Source organism: Anopheles funestus, chromosome 2RL (assembly GCF_943734845.2).
Source record: "Anopheles funestus chromosome 2RL, idAnoFuneDA-416_04, whole genome shotgun sequence".
In the NCBI taxonomy this organism is placed as follows: Eukaryota; Metazoa; Arthropoda; class Insecta; order Diptera; family Culicidae; genus Anopheles; species Anopheles funestus.
In genome coordinates, this window is record NC_064598.1 from 98,000,109 (window position 1) to 98,014,942 (window position 14,834).

At 43.5% G+C, this 14,834-nt stretch overlaps 3 protein-coding genes across 8 annotated transcripts in view; 1 reads left to right on the forward strand and 2 right to left on the reverse strand.

The window, feature by feature from the left end:
• LOC125775013 (uncharacterized protein K02A2.6-like) overlaps positions 1–14,576 on the reverse strand; it is a 37,484-nt gene extending 22,908 nt beyond the window's left edge. The window contains exon 1 of the mRNA XM_049445392.1: positions 12,056–14,576. Coding sequence (XP_049301349.1) covers positions 12,056–14,576 — 2,521 coding nt within the window. The remainder of the gene's footprint in view (positions 1–12,055) is intronic.
• LOC125763414 (CUGBP Elav-like family member 2) overlaps positions 1–14,834 on the reverse strand; it is a 258,303-nt gene that overhangs the window by 235,583 nt on the left and 7,886 nt on the right. For 2 of the 6 annotated variants that reach the window (XM_049426605.1, XM_049426597.1), the window contains exon 1: positions 843–2,253. The exons of 3 other annotated variants lie outside the window; for them this stretch is intronic. The gene's annotated coding sequence lies outside the window, so the exon portion shown is untranslated. Of the gene's footprint in view, positions 1–842; positions 2,254–14,834 lie in introns of those variants that run through there. One more of the 6 variants, XM_049426604.1, reaches the window with a different exon arrangement.
• LOC125763505 (stress-activated protein kinase JNK) overlaps positions 1–14,834 on the forward strand; it is a 278,718-nt gene that overhangs the window by 104,030 nt on the left and 159,854 nt on the right. The gene's annotated exons all lie outside the window — the stretch shown is intronic.

The window sequence follows — 14,834 nt, forward strand, 5'->3', positions numbered from 1 at the left end:
CGTATCGAAACGAATTTTAAAGCCAAGGGGAAAAATCTGAATCGAAGCAGGAAATTAAATTTCTGCTATATCATTTCACCTCTTCACCCCATGCATTGCCAGACCGTTCGACGAAGCAAATGAAGCGATAGAGAAAAGCGCGCGAAGGGTGCCAGCGCTATGACAACGTTTCAATCCGAAGGGTTTGCTTCCATCTCGGGGAAAGTCCCAGGGAAGGCGTGGAAAAATATTATTGCACAAAAATCGGCCACCCCTCATTTGTCCGAGGAGTTGAATTGCGCGGAAGTCTTTTTGGTCGGCTTATTAAAATGGACCGACTCGCCTTCGCCGATTTGTGTCTGATCCACCCTTCACGGTGGGAGTTTACTTTAAATTTGTGTGCCCTTAAGCGGCACAGGCAATCTAATGGCAACTATATGGACACTAAGGGAGTGCTCATAATCGCTGCCTAAGTTATTTTCTCAAGGCACAAAAAGGATAACAGATGAAACAGATGTGGGCACGTGGGCACAACGTGGAATGGTTATGGATATACTGTTTCGGTTGGAATGTTATGCTTCAAAGACGGCGAAACTAAATCCCACAAAAACCGAACGGAGGGAGTTTACGAGCTGACAGAACAACACTTGCCGTTGATTAGACAAATCCTTATCGAATCGAATTATTCAAACGAAAACCGCATCGAGGGTAATTTATTTGAAAATTTATTATTAGATTTATTTGATACGCTTCAATTGATTTCTTACAGAGAGAACATAATTTTGGAAGCATATTTTTTTGTGTTTTTTTTTGGAAAATATAAAAAAATAACCTACGTAGATAAAAACAACATTCCAACTTACATCAGATAAGCTTCGAACGACAAATAACACTTGCGCGAAACATTTCTTTACGCACCGGTTACGCTGGTGGTGCACCTTTAATGTGAAAGCACGCACGATGCATGGGAAACATCAAATAAAAACACAACAAACACTAAACTAGCTTATCCGATACGATCCGGGGGTTGAGTGTGTTGTTTACAAGCCCGCGACACAAGCAATTCAATCACACGTTTAACCAGCTTATCAAACATTCGACGACACGGCAGTGGTTTAGAAACATTTTTCATCCGATTACATTAGCATTTTGAGAAAAGCAACTTTTGTGCTATATTTCCACATACAAACACACACACGCACGCACGCACGTAACTCATACTAATGGCACACAGCACCGGGCATGTGAATAGATTTTGCGAAAACGAACAAAAAAAACCCCTTTAAATTGTAGGGAAAATTCACTTCCCGCTCACCAACGGCGCACGCTTTTCCACCCTGTATTTGCACTCACGGTTTACGATCAGCACAGCAAAGACAGCTTTGATTAATTTCTGCTGGTTAACCACAACAAACGAGACCGGAGTGCACCCACCTTATGCTTTAGCGTCTAACGAGCTGCGTTTATGCAACTGCTCAAAACCCCCCCGTTGCACTGGTTCCAGCAGAGACCAGCAGTGTGTGTATGTGTACGTTTTGCAAGCTGCACTTTAATTACACCGGCACTGTGTCGTTCTAAACGACCATCGTTTGCACGAAAAATGCACCGGAAGTTTTAAACACAAAACAACAGACGCAGGGGTGCTGGGGCAGAAGGGTGCGACACTTTTTCTTTTGCGGTACCTTTGACAGTGGTTCCTTTTTTTATCACGAAACTCTCGCTTTAATGCACGCAATGTGGTTGTGCTATTTCATTACCAGGTGTGCCAGAGTTTGTTGTTTTTTTTTTCTAGGACTCAATCCAACCGTTAGAAAATAGAAGGAACTTTTCTGCTTTTCGCTCAACAGAAACGGTGCAGAAACGAATTTTTATTTATTTATTTCCGTGAAAAACACACACGCGCGGCGCGTGTATTTGTGTATATTTTCCGTAATGACGAATTTTCCGTTCCACGCGACCACACGACGGTCGACGGTTTGGATGGTAAATATGCGGCGACGGCGACGCGCACGACCGGATACCCACTACAAGACTGAAGAGAACGCGAGCGGAAGATTGATAATTTCGTCCGATTTTTCATCGCCGCCTGGTTTCGGTTCGGTTTCGATCGTCCTGCCGTTTTGGGTTGCTGCTCGCACGAGTGAATTTTCCCCGCATTTAGTCGGTTTGTTTGGTGGGTTGTACCCGGGGGAAGAGTGGCATCGGCATCGGTGATCGAAGGCGCAAATCCGACGGACACCCGCCAGCATCAAAACCGAGCGAGCGAGCGAGTGAGAAAGAGAGAGAAAGGGAAAAGAGCACACCGTAATGATGGTTCGGAAAATGCTCTCTCCCTGGGTTTCCGGGTTTTTTGCTTTTTCCGGGAAAGCAAGCGAGAGCGTACGTACGAACGGTGAGAACCACAACTCACTCACTCACCAACCACACTCACTATAAGGGGTGCACGAACGCACTTTCTCTGCCGTTTGCTTAAAGGTGGCTGTTGTCTCCTCGCAGGCTCACCTTTCCCTAGCAGGTTTTCCCGACCCATCCCGACTGATTTATTTATTTCTTTTTTTTTCGGAATCGTGTTATCGCGTTGTTACCCCGGTCAATTTAACGCTTACTTTCTAGCGATGCAATTTACGCACGTGTTTCCCTCTCTGTTTCACAACTGTTTTATTCGTTCCGAACCGCACTTTGAAAACGGAAAATCATTTCCATTTCCACACACACACAGAATCGCAACGCGAACCATCCGGAACCGAACCGGCCGTCATCCGTACGGGTTAGAAATTTCCTCGACTCTGACCATTCGGTACGAGTGTGGTGCCTTCGAAAGGCTCACTTGGAAAGGCTCGCTACGACATTGTTTTTCCACAAGGATCACTCACTCTCGCGAAAGGATATATCCTCTTACGAGGGGGTTCTCTCTTTTCAGCTAGGTTTTCTCACCTCAAAATACGTACACACTGTGCACACACACAACGATAGTAACGTGTTTTGTTGATGTCCATACAGATACAAGTCCCCCAAGAAGAACGGCTGTCAAAACGTCAAACGCGCTGGAGGTATTGTTTTCCCGACCGTGCGCCTGCGTTAAAAATGTGCCTGCTGTAAATGTCACTTTGCTGTGCAAGGATTTTGCTTGCTTTATGCGTTTGCCCACTTTGCCGGGTACTACCAGTGCTCGACTGATCGAATCCTTTCCTGCTGCATTGGTGAGCTCCCCTAACAAGATTATTAATTGTAACTCGTAACGGTTGTGATGTGTGCTAGGTTTCCTTTTTGCCCGGAAAATAATAATCGAAGCAAAAGTTTTTCCTAACGCATGATGGAAAAATTGGAAAACTACCCATGTTCCTCCCAGACTCCATGGAAGCCCCTTATTGGTCAAAAATAAATAACAAAAAGAGCAATAACAAAGCATCGTTCTGCGGATGCAGCTTCAAAACTCCAAGCTGGCAGCACATACAAAGTTTTCCACCTCGTGTGAAGTTTTTCCGCAGCCAAAAACTCCTTGCGAAAAGGTTCGTGTGGTGTGGTTTTTTTTGGGGGGGGTGGCTACCCGATTGAAATGTCGACAAAGTAATCTCGCGTACAACACGCATCATTAAAAAGTAATTCATCACCGAATACTTTCGGGCCGGAGCGAGTAATGCAGCAGGGTAAAATGACAAACTTTCCACAAGCCGAATACCCGGACCGTGGGACCTGGTCGTGTGATATTACACGCGGACCACCGAAAAAAAAAATCGTTCAAGATTTGTGTGGGTGTGTATGTGAATGATTTTTTTTTATTCATTCGCCCTTTTCACCAAACGCCAACGAAAGCCGTGCACATCCGGTATGTGTGGTTTTCTTTATTGCTTTCTTTTTTTTAATATTCCTTTGCCCCGATCCAGTTGCGCTTGTACCATAACCTCAAATGTGGCCTTTTTGGAGAATTACTTCCTCTTCGCCCGTTTTCATTCGTTTCATCGTTTGGTGACACAAAATTTGCCAACGGCTTGCTGTAAAGTTCCATTTTTCCTACACCATGGCTAGAGGAAAACTTTAAATAAGATAACATAACTTCCACCGTTCGCTTTTCTGGGGAACATGGTTTCGCCGGATCGGGTAGAAAAGGTTTCGGCCGAGAAATTGCTTCAAATCAACTCCCAGCTCGGGATGAACAGGTCTCCACAGGAACAGGCGTCTACGCGGGAAGCAAAAAGAAGCAACACAAAATCGTCCAAAAATCACCAACGAAGAAATCACTCGACTGATGGGCAAAGTTTACGCAAAAGGTTCAATCCGTATCGGGAAAATCATCATCATTCGAATAAGGTGGCAAAATGTGCTACCCCGTTGTGGTGCGTTTTGGCCGATGAATATCGATTGTGTTGGTGTCGCACGTTGTATTCTCGGTAAAAAAAAAACAATTCAAATCGTTCACTTGATGCTTACGAACAGGTATCGGCCGTATGTTGCTGCAGTTAAGTAACTCTGGAATAATTTATAAAGGATGATGTCAATGTTTGCTAAATTCAAATCGTTTCCCTTTTCGTTTTTTCTAACCTAAACCCCACAATTGATATTTTGCAATTTAAATCGATGCTTTTTTAAATGAAAAATTACATTTTACGAATTCAAAAGTCCTAAATTGAACTAAAAAAGAAAACAAACAACAAACAAATTGGTTGGCTAATTTTCGGATCACTTCCGAATTTAATTGCTTGTCAATTGATGTTATTGCAAGGGGGATTTCTGATTCATTCTTTCCCCCTTTTTGCTCCCTGTCACTTGTTTTTACGCTTTAATGCAATCTGCACAATCCACACAACCTGCCATCTGGTTGCCAGCGTGATGATGATTTGGATTGCATTTGGAAAATCCTTAAAATTAGCCAAAAAACCCACCCATTAAACCACCACGGGTTCGTCCGGATGAAGCTCTATTTACAAAACCAGAAGGGTAACTATCGGGCTGTCCGGATCGTCCTCACCTCGAAACGGGTCAACCGCGCAAAACCGTCACAAATTCCTGTTCATTCCCAAAATGAATTCGCTCTGCCACCCATCCATGCCAACCAGGTGACAGTATGCTTTCACCCACTCCACCGAAAGGGGGTGACAAAAAAGGGCCAAAAAAAAGGTGCTAGCGATTGCTTTGGTCTAGCCATGCTAGGCCGTTTGGTTGATATCCTCTTTTTGCCATTCACTTTGTGCGACGCCATCAGGCGCCAACTGGACGGTGCCAACGATGCCACCGCGTAAAACAATGGGCATGAAATTAAAATTCATTATAAATTAACACGCATTTCTTCCTGCGGCGGACAAGCGGGCACCAGCACCATTATCTCTAAGTATTTATCATGCTGGATTCAAAAATGTATCCACCCTTGGTGATCCACTGTGATTCGGATTTCGAACTGCATTTGACTGGCAACCAATAAAGTCATATACCAGCTTATGTGTGTGTGTGTGTGTCTGCGTATCCAGACGGATCCGATCGAAAATCGAATAGAGGTGCACTCCTTAATGACAATTATTATTAATTTAATGTTGGGCTCTCTCGTACGACGGAGCGCTAAAAGGATAAGGGCACGCACGCACTTTTGCTTTCCCTAAAGCAGTCCGCATTTGATTGAGTTGTGAATAATTTGTAGCCATTTTGTTTATTGAAAGGTAATTTAGTGTTGCTCGTCTTAACGACGCGATGATTGAATCTAGGACGGTAAAAAAACATTTGTAGTCTCAGTACTTCTCATTACGCTTTCAAGATATGGCTTCTCTCAAAATTCATGGAATGTTTGAGAGAATCCTTGAGGATGAGGGGAAAGTTCTCGAAAGAATTTTCAATCTCAAATGTATGAAGAATTCTATAACAACCTCGTAATGAGCAGCAAATTGATTTCGACAATCTTTGATATCAATTCTTGTAGCCTTTGAAGCTTTAAAAAATCCTTGGCAATGCTCTCTTTCTTACTACTCTTGATTCAAATTCTTCTCTCAAAGAATTAGTTTTCCATCCAATATTCTATTAACTTGCGTGGACAGCACTTTACGGACACCCTCATTTAGATGATGTACTGTACTGACCTTGTACCACTGGACGCCCCCACGTGCCTAGAAACCTTCATCAACCGATGTTCAATTATTTTTATTATATTTCCGAACTCGACCCAATGCGGCTGTAGGCCATATAATCGTAATAGAATCAATTCTTCACAACCGGTCGACTCTCATAACGATATTGGATTATTTATTTGCTATCATACACACCCACCCTTCTAGGGGTGAGAACTTGGGGCATTCATGGAGGAGGTGGAGAGTCCAATCGGGTGAGGATATGTTATTAATTTCCACGAAAGTTTCAATAACTTGAAAAGGTGCGAAAGGTCTTACGGGAACTCTGTGCTAGGTACGGTGGAAGCAACAGAGTCCGAATAAGTGATGACAGGGAATGGCTGTTGTCCACATAATGTGGACTTCAAATGTGACAGATAGGAAGATAGAAGGAAGAAAAAAAAATTGAAAAAATCGAACTATCACCTTACACAAGACCTGATGGGTGATGAATTTTTAATTGCTATTCTTCACTGCATACATACACTCGCCCCGAAATGAAGAGGAAAAAATCGTTTAAGTCTTGAGTATTTTTTTTTTTACTCGTCAAAAAATCATTTTACGCGAACGTATGATGTTGACGGTTGAAGCATAAGACTGATCGTTTTTTTTGCATACTTTTGGAGAAGTAGAAGTTGCGAGTGGAGCTCAATCGCGAACAGACCAACTCAGTACAGGGGTCGAGTTTTTTTTTACTCTTATACATACACCATCTCGGTGGCCCAAAAAACGTTCCATCACCAACAGCGTAGAAGCCTTTGCTGCGTTCGTGCGTACGTTACGTATGACGATAAAGGCACGGTTTTCCCCGTTTTGGATGAAAGCATTTCATCTTCACTTCCGCCACGAGAACCCTCGGTGGGTTTAGTACAGTTTGATGGTTTTTTGAATAATGCAGCATAGAGAGAGAGTGAGATAAAGGGAAATAGGAGAGGTTGAGAATATGAAATAAAAAAAAACGGTTGCAGGATTTTTGATACACCAACCTTACGTCGGCAAGCGTAAGCGAGTAGTCGCCCACCATAATCAATACGGATAGATACCGTGGACCCGGTTCGGGTGGTAGGTTAGAACTATGAAAGTTTTATCCATACAGTGTCGCGGCCATCGTCAGGTAGCCAGGATGTCGGTCTGTCATCATTCGTCCTAAGCGCATTCCGCCCGGTCCGTGTCGTGGTTGGTAGGCACTCACGTTACCAGCGAGTGCCGGAAGGGGTTTAGCGGGAAAACGGGGAACTTACATCGACTAACAACAACCGACCAAGGGTGGAAAAATCAGATTCATCTGAACTTCACAGAGTACAACCCCTGTACGGAAAGGGACTACAAAAGGATCCATCAACTAGCATCAGAACAGGACATTGGTGAAGTATGATGCTTTTAGTTGGAAGGAAACGCCACTGAAAAAAGGGGAACAAGAGAAAGAAAAAAAAAACCCCGTTGCCACCCTCAATAACAAGCATCCAGAAAAGTCGAACCATTTTTACCAACAGTTGCTGACATCCGCAGCAGACACACACACACACCGAGGTCATAATCTGGATGAATATTTTTAGTTCGTACACCGAAGAGGCAGCCATCGAGAGCCTTCATCGTTCGAAGTTCGAGTTGCTGTAACAATATAGCAAAAACTTTCCTACAGTCCGAAGAGGACACCTACCTGACCGGATGGCTTCTAATGCTGTATACCCTTAACTAGCTGGAAAATCTACCAGCTACAGCCTGCACATGACGAGTATGCATCCATGTTGGGGTGAGAAGAGGGCGAGAAGAAATATGTACTTACTATCTCTTCCCTTTATCAACAAAAGGCAAAAAAAAGAGTCAATGATGCGCACGGCGAAGATCATTAACTCCCGGAAAACCACCTTTCCCGGAACAATGAACCCGAACACCGTCTCGTTACCGGAAGCCGTGTCTCCGGGAAGTGGCCACCTGCTGGTAAAATTGAATCAATAAAATTTTCCTAACTTGTCATACACACATCCGATCAGCAAGATGTAGTGTAGTTGGGCGCTATTTCTTCGTTTGCCCGAAGTAGTGCCGGTTGATTGGAGATGCTGTCTATGGCAAAACACCACCACCAAAACCCGCCTCACACAAGATTGGTGGCGTTTGTAACGAGTAAGTGTTTCGCTAGTTTGACATCAAAAGTGGTAAAATAACGAGCCAACGAACATGGGCGTGAAAATGGGTAGAATACAAGAATGGGATGGTGGTTGCTCCCTGACATGAAGAACACACACGCCAGCCACCCCTGGAGAAAAATTGTATTTCAACTGTTGACACATGCACATCGGGTGGAAACGATCGAAGAATCGGGCGAACGATCAAATCAGCAAAAGACGATACAGAACTAACAACACGTAGGTTTGTGTCTGGTTGGCAACCACCAGAGCTGTCGACCGGATGTAATGCTGCGAGGCAGTTGCTTGCGATTGTGATTCATAACGCAGGTGGAAAAGTGTCTTCGAATGGTTTGTCAATCCACGTGTCTTCGGTTTCGTGGTGCGGTTACGCTGCAGCTTCCCGTTGCAGCCCTTGCGACTACCCGAGCCTCTGTTCGTCCAAGACAAGATTCGTCCAAGAAAAGAAATATCCATTGTGCTCCATTGCGTCGTTTGTAGCCCATCAGGTGAAGGGGAAGCGAGAGGAAAACTCAAACCCCGATACCGGCACATGTTTCTTGGGAAATGTGTCATCATCGTCGTCGTCTTCGTCGTCTGATAACAATAAATATTTGTGTGACAGTTTTGCCGGGCTTTCTACCTCGGGACGCATGCCGATATGCAGACAGACAGATCGACCGAAGGGTGAGAGAGCTTTGCGAAGTAACGAATGCCAAACCATCGAATGGTTTATAAAACACACTTGTTACATTATTTTTTCAGCAGTTCTGCAGCTTTCTCGCTTTGCATTTATCGATAGCATCTTTGCTCTTCTGGATTGGTTGAATTTTTGTATGAACTTGAATGAGTTTTTCGTGTTTTTGGTTCGATAAAATCACAATTTCGTGCTACAATACTAATTTTTTTTTGTTGGCTAGAATCTTTACTTGATTTTCTTGAGGATGGAAATAATGCCTTCCATATATACATCTTGAGGTCTTTAAGACTTCTCACGATTAGAGTAGCTTCACTAGTCGTTAATGAAATTCGAACAATGCCTATACACTGTACAAAATAGTTATCATCTCCTTGTACACCTTAGATTGCTATAAATGTTCCAGCCTCTACAGACGTTTGCTACTGAAGGAAACAATCTCTTGAAAAAGTAAATTAATATTCAAACAAATCGTACACCGTTCGAGCAGTACCTAAAGCAGATTTGTTGAACATAAATAGCACTTCACTTGCAACAACCTCCCTTTTCCCCACTCATCCATCCTTCCACAACGCACACAAAAAACACAAAAGGGTAAACAACAATGAAAGTGTTACAACACAAAGTGGTGGCACTATTTTTATTCGCCACTCCATCCAGCGTGTAGCCGGCGGGAGTAAACTCATACTTTACTCATCCATCCGCTACGGTCTGGCGTTCGTACCACTGACGGGAACGGAAAACGGAAATGAATTGCAACATCCTTTCGGCCAGCTGAGCATCCCTACCACGCCGCCAGAAAACAACCGCCGAAAAACAGACAAACCAGAGTGTGCTGGCAGAAGAAGGCCGAAAGGCGCACCGGACAAGCACTCTGTAGCGCAGCGTACAATATTTCTCGAAATTAATCATAAACTAAGCTTCATTAATCCTGGCCCCGGCATTACGGTAGCCGCAGGCGGTAAAGTGCTTCCCCGTAGTTTTGGGCAAAACCGTTGGAAGGTAATTTTTAGCTTCGGAAGATGTTTCCTTGGCTTGAAGCGAAGTTGAACCGGTGGAGATGGTCGTGCGGGTGGTGTGCATTAAGCGGGCTTTTCGCCGGTACGCCATTGATTCACTCATTCATTTGGTGGCTTTCGACAGTTATAAATGTAATGATAACGGGATGATAATTCCAGGTTTTTTATTGGTTTGGGAACGGTGTTTACATAATATTGGTATTCGTTATAACACGTCTATAGTTCACGGCTGTTCATTTGCAACTGTCTCTCCTGTCATCGCGTCCTGTCACAACGGGTCCCCTCGTTTAATTCCCATGACCCGACGAACAAACAGAACGGTAGCCCGATCATCTTTTTTTCTATCCTATCCACACGGCCTCTCCTGACAAACCATCCGCCTCGGATGTTATTCCGTAGTAACTTCTACCAAATACTTCTTCATTTGGCTCGATGCTGTCGTTGTATGTTGTGAACCTTCGCCACTAATTTTCTCTACTTTGTATCGATCATTTGGCATTGTTTCAACAACTTTGTAAGGGCCTAAAAAATGTGGCGCTGTCTTCTTTCCTGGGTTATATTGGCTTCTTTGTATCACGACCACATCCCCTACCTTATACTTTGTTGATTGCCTAGCGCGCAGATCATAATTTCGCTTCTGAGTAGCCTGAGCTCTTTCAATACTTGACCTAGCTTCAGCTCTTATAGCACTACGTTCCTCGTGAAACTGCGCTACCCGTATTTCCTCCATGAGCTCTGATAAACGCAAATCTTCTTTATAACGCATCGTCACTCCAAACATCGCTTGGAAAGGTGTGATCCTAGTAGACTGGTGTACATTTAAGTTAAGCCATTTCTGTACATCTCCAACATGTTTGTACCATTTTCGAGAATCGTTTACGCATATTTTGGTTAACATGGCTAGAATCACCTGATTTGCTCTCTCAACTTGTCCGTTACCGCGCGGTACGCCTGTTACTATTTCGTGATGCTCGATATTCTCTTCTTCGCAATATTGTTTAAAGCTGTGTGACGTAAACGCAGAACCCTTGTCACTGACTATTCTTCGTGGGTTTCCAAACATATCGCTCTGATTTCGCAATCGCTGAATAACCTCGTTGGAAGCTGTCGTCTTCGTCGGATATATCCACGTGTACTTGGTGAAAGCATCCACCACTACAAAAAGATATTTATACATCTTATCAGTAGCCTCCATAGGACCCACGTGGTCAACGTGATAGGTGTCAAACGGCACCTCTCCCTTTTCGATGGGATACAACATTCCGTCTATTTTACCTCGCTTACGTTCAGCAATCAAACAACTTACGCAACACTCAATCTTCCTCTTTATCTTTTCTGTGAGATTTGGAATGTAATAATCACGACTTATCACATCTTCCAACTTACGCACTTCGAAATGTCCGTTTTCATGAGCTTTTCTTATAATTTCGCCTTGCAGTTCTGTGGGTACGACTATCACTTCTTTCCCTTTTACAAATTTCATTACCATCTCACCGTTCATGCAGTAATCATCATATGTTTGGGTTTTTAATAATTGTCGTATGGCTGAAATTCTTTCGTCTTTCTTTTGTGCAGCTATAATCATCTCTAACAACGGATCATTTGATACTACCATAATAACCCGACTTAAAGCATCTACATGCCTCATTGACGTTCCTGGTCGGTGAACCACTTTATAATCATATTCCTCTAACACTAAAGCCCATCTAGCTATGCGCGCAGAAAGTTCTTTTGCTTTAAAGGTGTGTTGAAAAGCTGAACAGTCTGTAACAATTTTGAAAGGGATTCCTAACAAATATACACGGAATTTCTGTACAGCTCGAACAACGGCTAATACTTCCAGATGGTACGCACTGTAATTTTTCTCTGCATCGTTCGTTTGATGGCTCATATAATAAACCGGATGAAAATGATCGTCGGCGCCCCTCTGTAGTAATATTGCTCCGAAACCTTCTTTTGAAGCATCCGTATGTACCTCCGTCTCCGCTTTTTCTTCGTAAATCTTCAGCACTGGATCAGACGTCAAACACTTCTTTAATCTTTCAAAACAGTTCAGTTGCACGTGTTTGAACTCATATTCTACGTTTTTTCGCATTAAGTCCGTTAATGGTTTAGCCATTATAGCGTAGCCTTCGATAAACTTACGAAAATACCCCGTCAAACCTAGGAATCTTTGTAATTCTTTCGGGTTTCTTGGCACCGGAAAAGAACGGATTGCTTTTATTTTATCTGGCGAAATGCGGTAGGCGCCATCCTTGATCACATATCCCAAATATTCCACTTCGCTCTTAAGAAATTGTGATTTTTTCCAATTAAAGTCAATTCCGTTTTCACTGGCAACCTTGACCAATTTTTTCAACGTAGTAATGTTTTCTTCTTCACTGTTTGTCGCAATGATCAAATCATCCACGTACACTAATATTTCTCCGCTTTTGATCAGTTCACGGAACGCGTTGGCTACAAACCGACTAAAACATGCTGGACTGTTACATAAACCGAATGGAGCTCGTAGAAATTCGTACTGGCCTGTATGTGTCACAAACGATGTATATTTCTGGCTAGACTTCTCTATCGGCACGTGGAAGAAAGAGTTCTTCAAGTCCAGCGTTGTGAACACTTTTGCCCCTTGCAGCTTATCGATCTGGTCCTCCATATTCCTCATCGGAAAACAATCTTTCTTGATCTTTCGGTTTAGCTCACGGTAGTCTACGCAAACTCTCAATGAACCATCTTTCTTCTTCGCTAGCACTACAGGACTAGCAAAATCACTACTACTTTCCCGAATGATTTTTGCTTCCAACCACTCGTTTATTGTTTTCTCCAGCGCTTCTTTTTCTTTTGGAGCAAACCGCCTTGGGTTGGTTTGCACCGGGTGTTCGTCTTCGACAATGATCTTCATTTCCACTGAACTCTTCACTTCTTTATTCGGAACATAGTTCGAAATCAGGGACTTGATATCACTTGCATATCGTTCTGGTACGTCGATTTCGTTCACGCACGTTTCAATTCCCATCATTTCATATTCTTCTCGCTTCAACACTTGCACACCGTCCGTCGTTACTTTTACGTCAAAATGTTCAAGCGACGCGGTTCCGAGTACGGCCGCAAAAGACATGCTTTCGTTCGGTACGAGATAGAACAGCATTTCGAAGTATTGGTTACAATCGATACACACATCTATCTTAAAAACACCAATTGCCGCTATTTCGTTTCCACCAAATCCTTTGAACTTCATAGTGGTGGTGTTGAGACAGGGTTTCCCGATCATTTCGTATGTGTTGGACGTCATTAAATTCATGGGACTACCGGTATCAAACAAAGCGTCTATGACGAGCGGTCCTATTTTCATTGGTATTATCGTTCTCTGTAACCCTACTTGTTTTTCAACAAGCTTCTTCGACGTTGACCCGTCTTCTTGGTTAGCAACACCTGAAAATGAGTGTACACCATGTGTTTTTTCTTCGTTTGGTCCACACATCAACACATTTTGTTTGTCCTTCTGGTTACTGCTGTCATCTTTCTTGCAATCGCGTGCTCGATGTCCAAACTTATTGCATGAAAAACACTTTGGACCCTCACTCTTTTGTGGACATTCCGCGGAAACATGTGACGTTTCACCACAATTGAAACAATTCGGCTTCTTGTTCACTTTTTTGTTATCCTTGTCGACGGCACGTGTTTTCTCCTTACCGCTTCCCAGCCCCTCTCGCTTCGACTTGTTCTTAGAATTCTTCACTACTTTTTCGAAGTTGAGCAGTTTCTTTTTCAGCCGTTCGATGCTTTGCGCTTCGTATAGCACCGATTGATGATACTCATCGTCAGTAATACCGTTGACAATATACTCGCAAAGGCTAGGCTCATCAAGCTCGATAGGGAGAGCCAACCTTTGCATTTCGTAAATGTAGTCACGAACAGATTCCGATGATTTCTTCTTACGGTTCGTTAGAGCACGGTGCACATCACTTGCACGTATGCGCGGCGCGAATTCTTTAAGCAGCGCTTGTTCCAACTTCTCAAAACTGCTGAAACCTTTCCGTAACGAAAACACAAAGCGTTTGGCTGTTCCGGTTAATTTCTTGCGGCACATAATTAACTGCTGTTCGTCATCCCATCGCGCAGCTTTACAAACACTCTTAAGTTGCGTCAGCCAAATCCTTAAATCCTCTCCTTCTTCAGCACCAAAAGATTCAATACTCTCTTCCATATCCTTGAAAGAGTATACTTTCGTCCGGCGTGGAGCACATCGCCGTGTTGCAGGTAGTGGTGTAGATGTATCATCTCTAATCGCCGTATGGTACATAGCACCAGATTCTTCATCTTCGCTCGTGTCGTCGTCCTCTTCATCCTCGTCGTAGATGCTTAAGCCGTCATCATCGTCGGAACGGAACTCCTCGTTATCGGTGCGTGAGCCGTCTTTCTCACACATAACGTCGATTTCACGTTCAGCGTCTTTTGTGGGTGAGTCGTCATTCTCACACACGTCGTCTTTCTGAGAATCGCGATCGTCATCGTCTTTCTCACCTGCGGAACTCGTCGTATTCCGATGGCTAATGATCCTTTTCGCAATATCTCGTTTTCCACCGATGGCTGATAAACCAAGCCCTTCGCACTGGCGTATTAACCCAACTTTTGTGAAATTTTCGCATAATTCCTCCACTGTCGCCATTTCGTCGTTAGTTCGTCGTAATTCACTTTATAACTTTCACTTTACCAATATCGAATCCACACACGATCCCGGTTGAGCCCCCATGTAATGATAACGGGATGATAATTCCAGGTTTTTTATTGGTTTGGGAACGGTGTTTACATAATATTGGTATTCGTTATAACACGTCTATAGTTCACGGCTGTTCATTTGCAACTGTCTCTCCTGTCATCGCGTCCTGTCACAACGGGTCCCCTCGTTTAATTCCCATGACCCGAC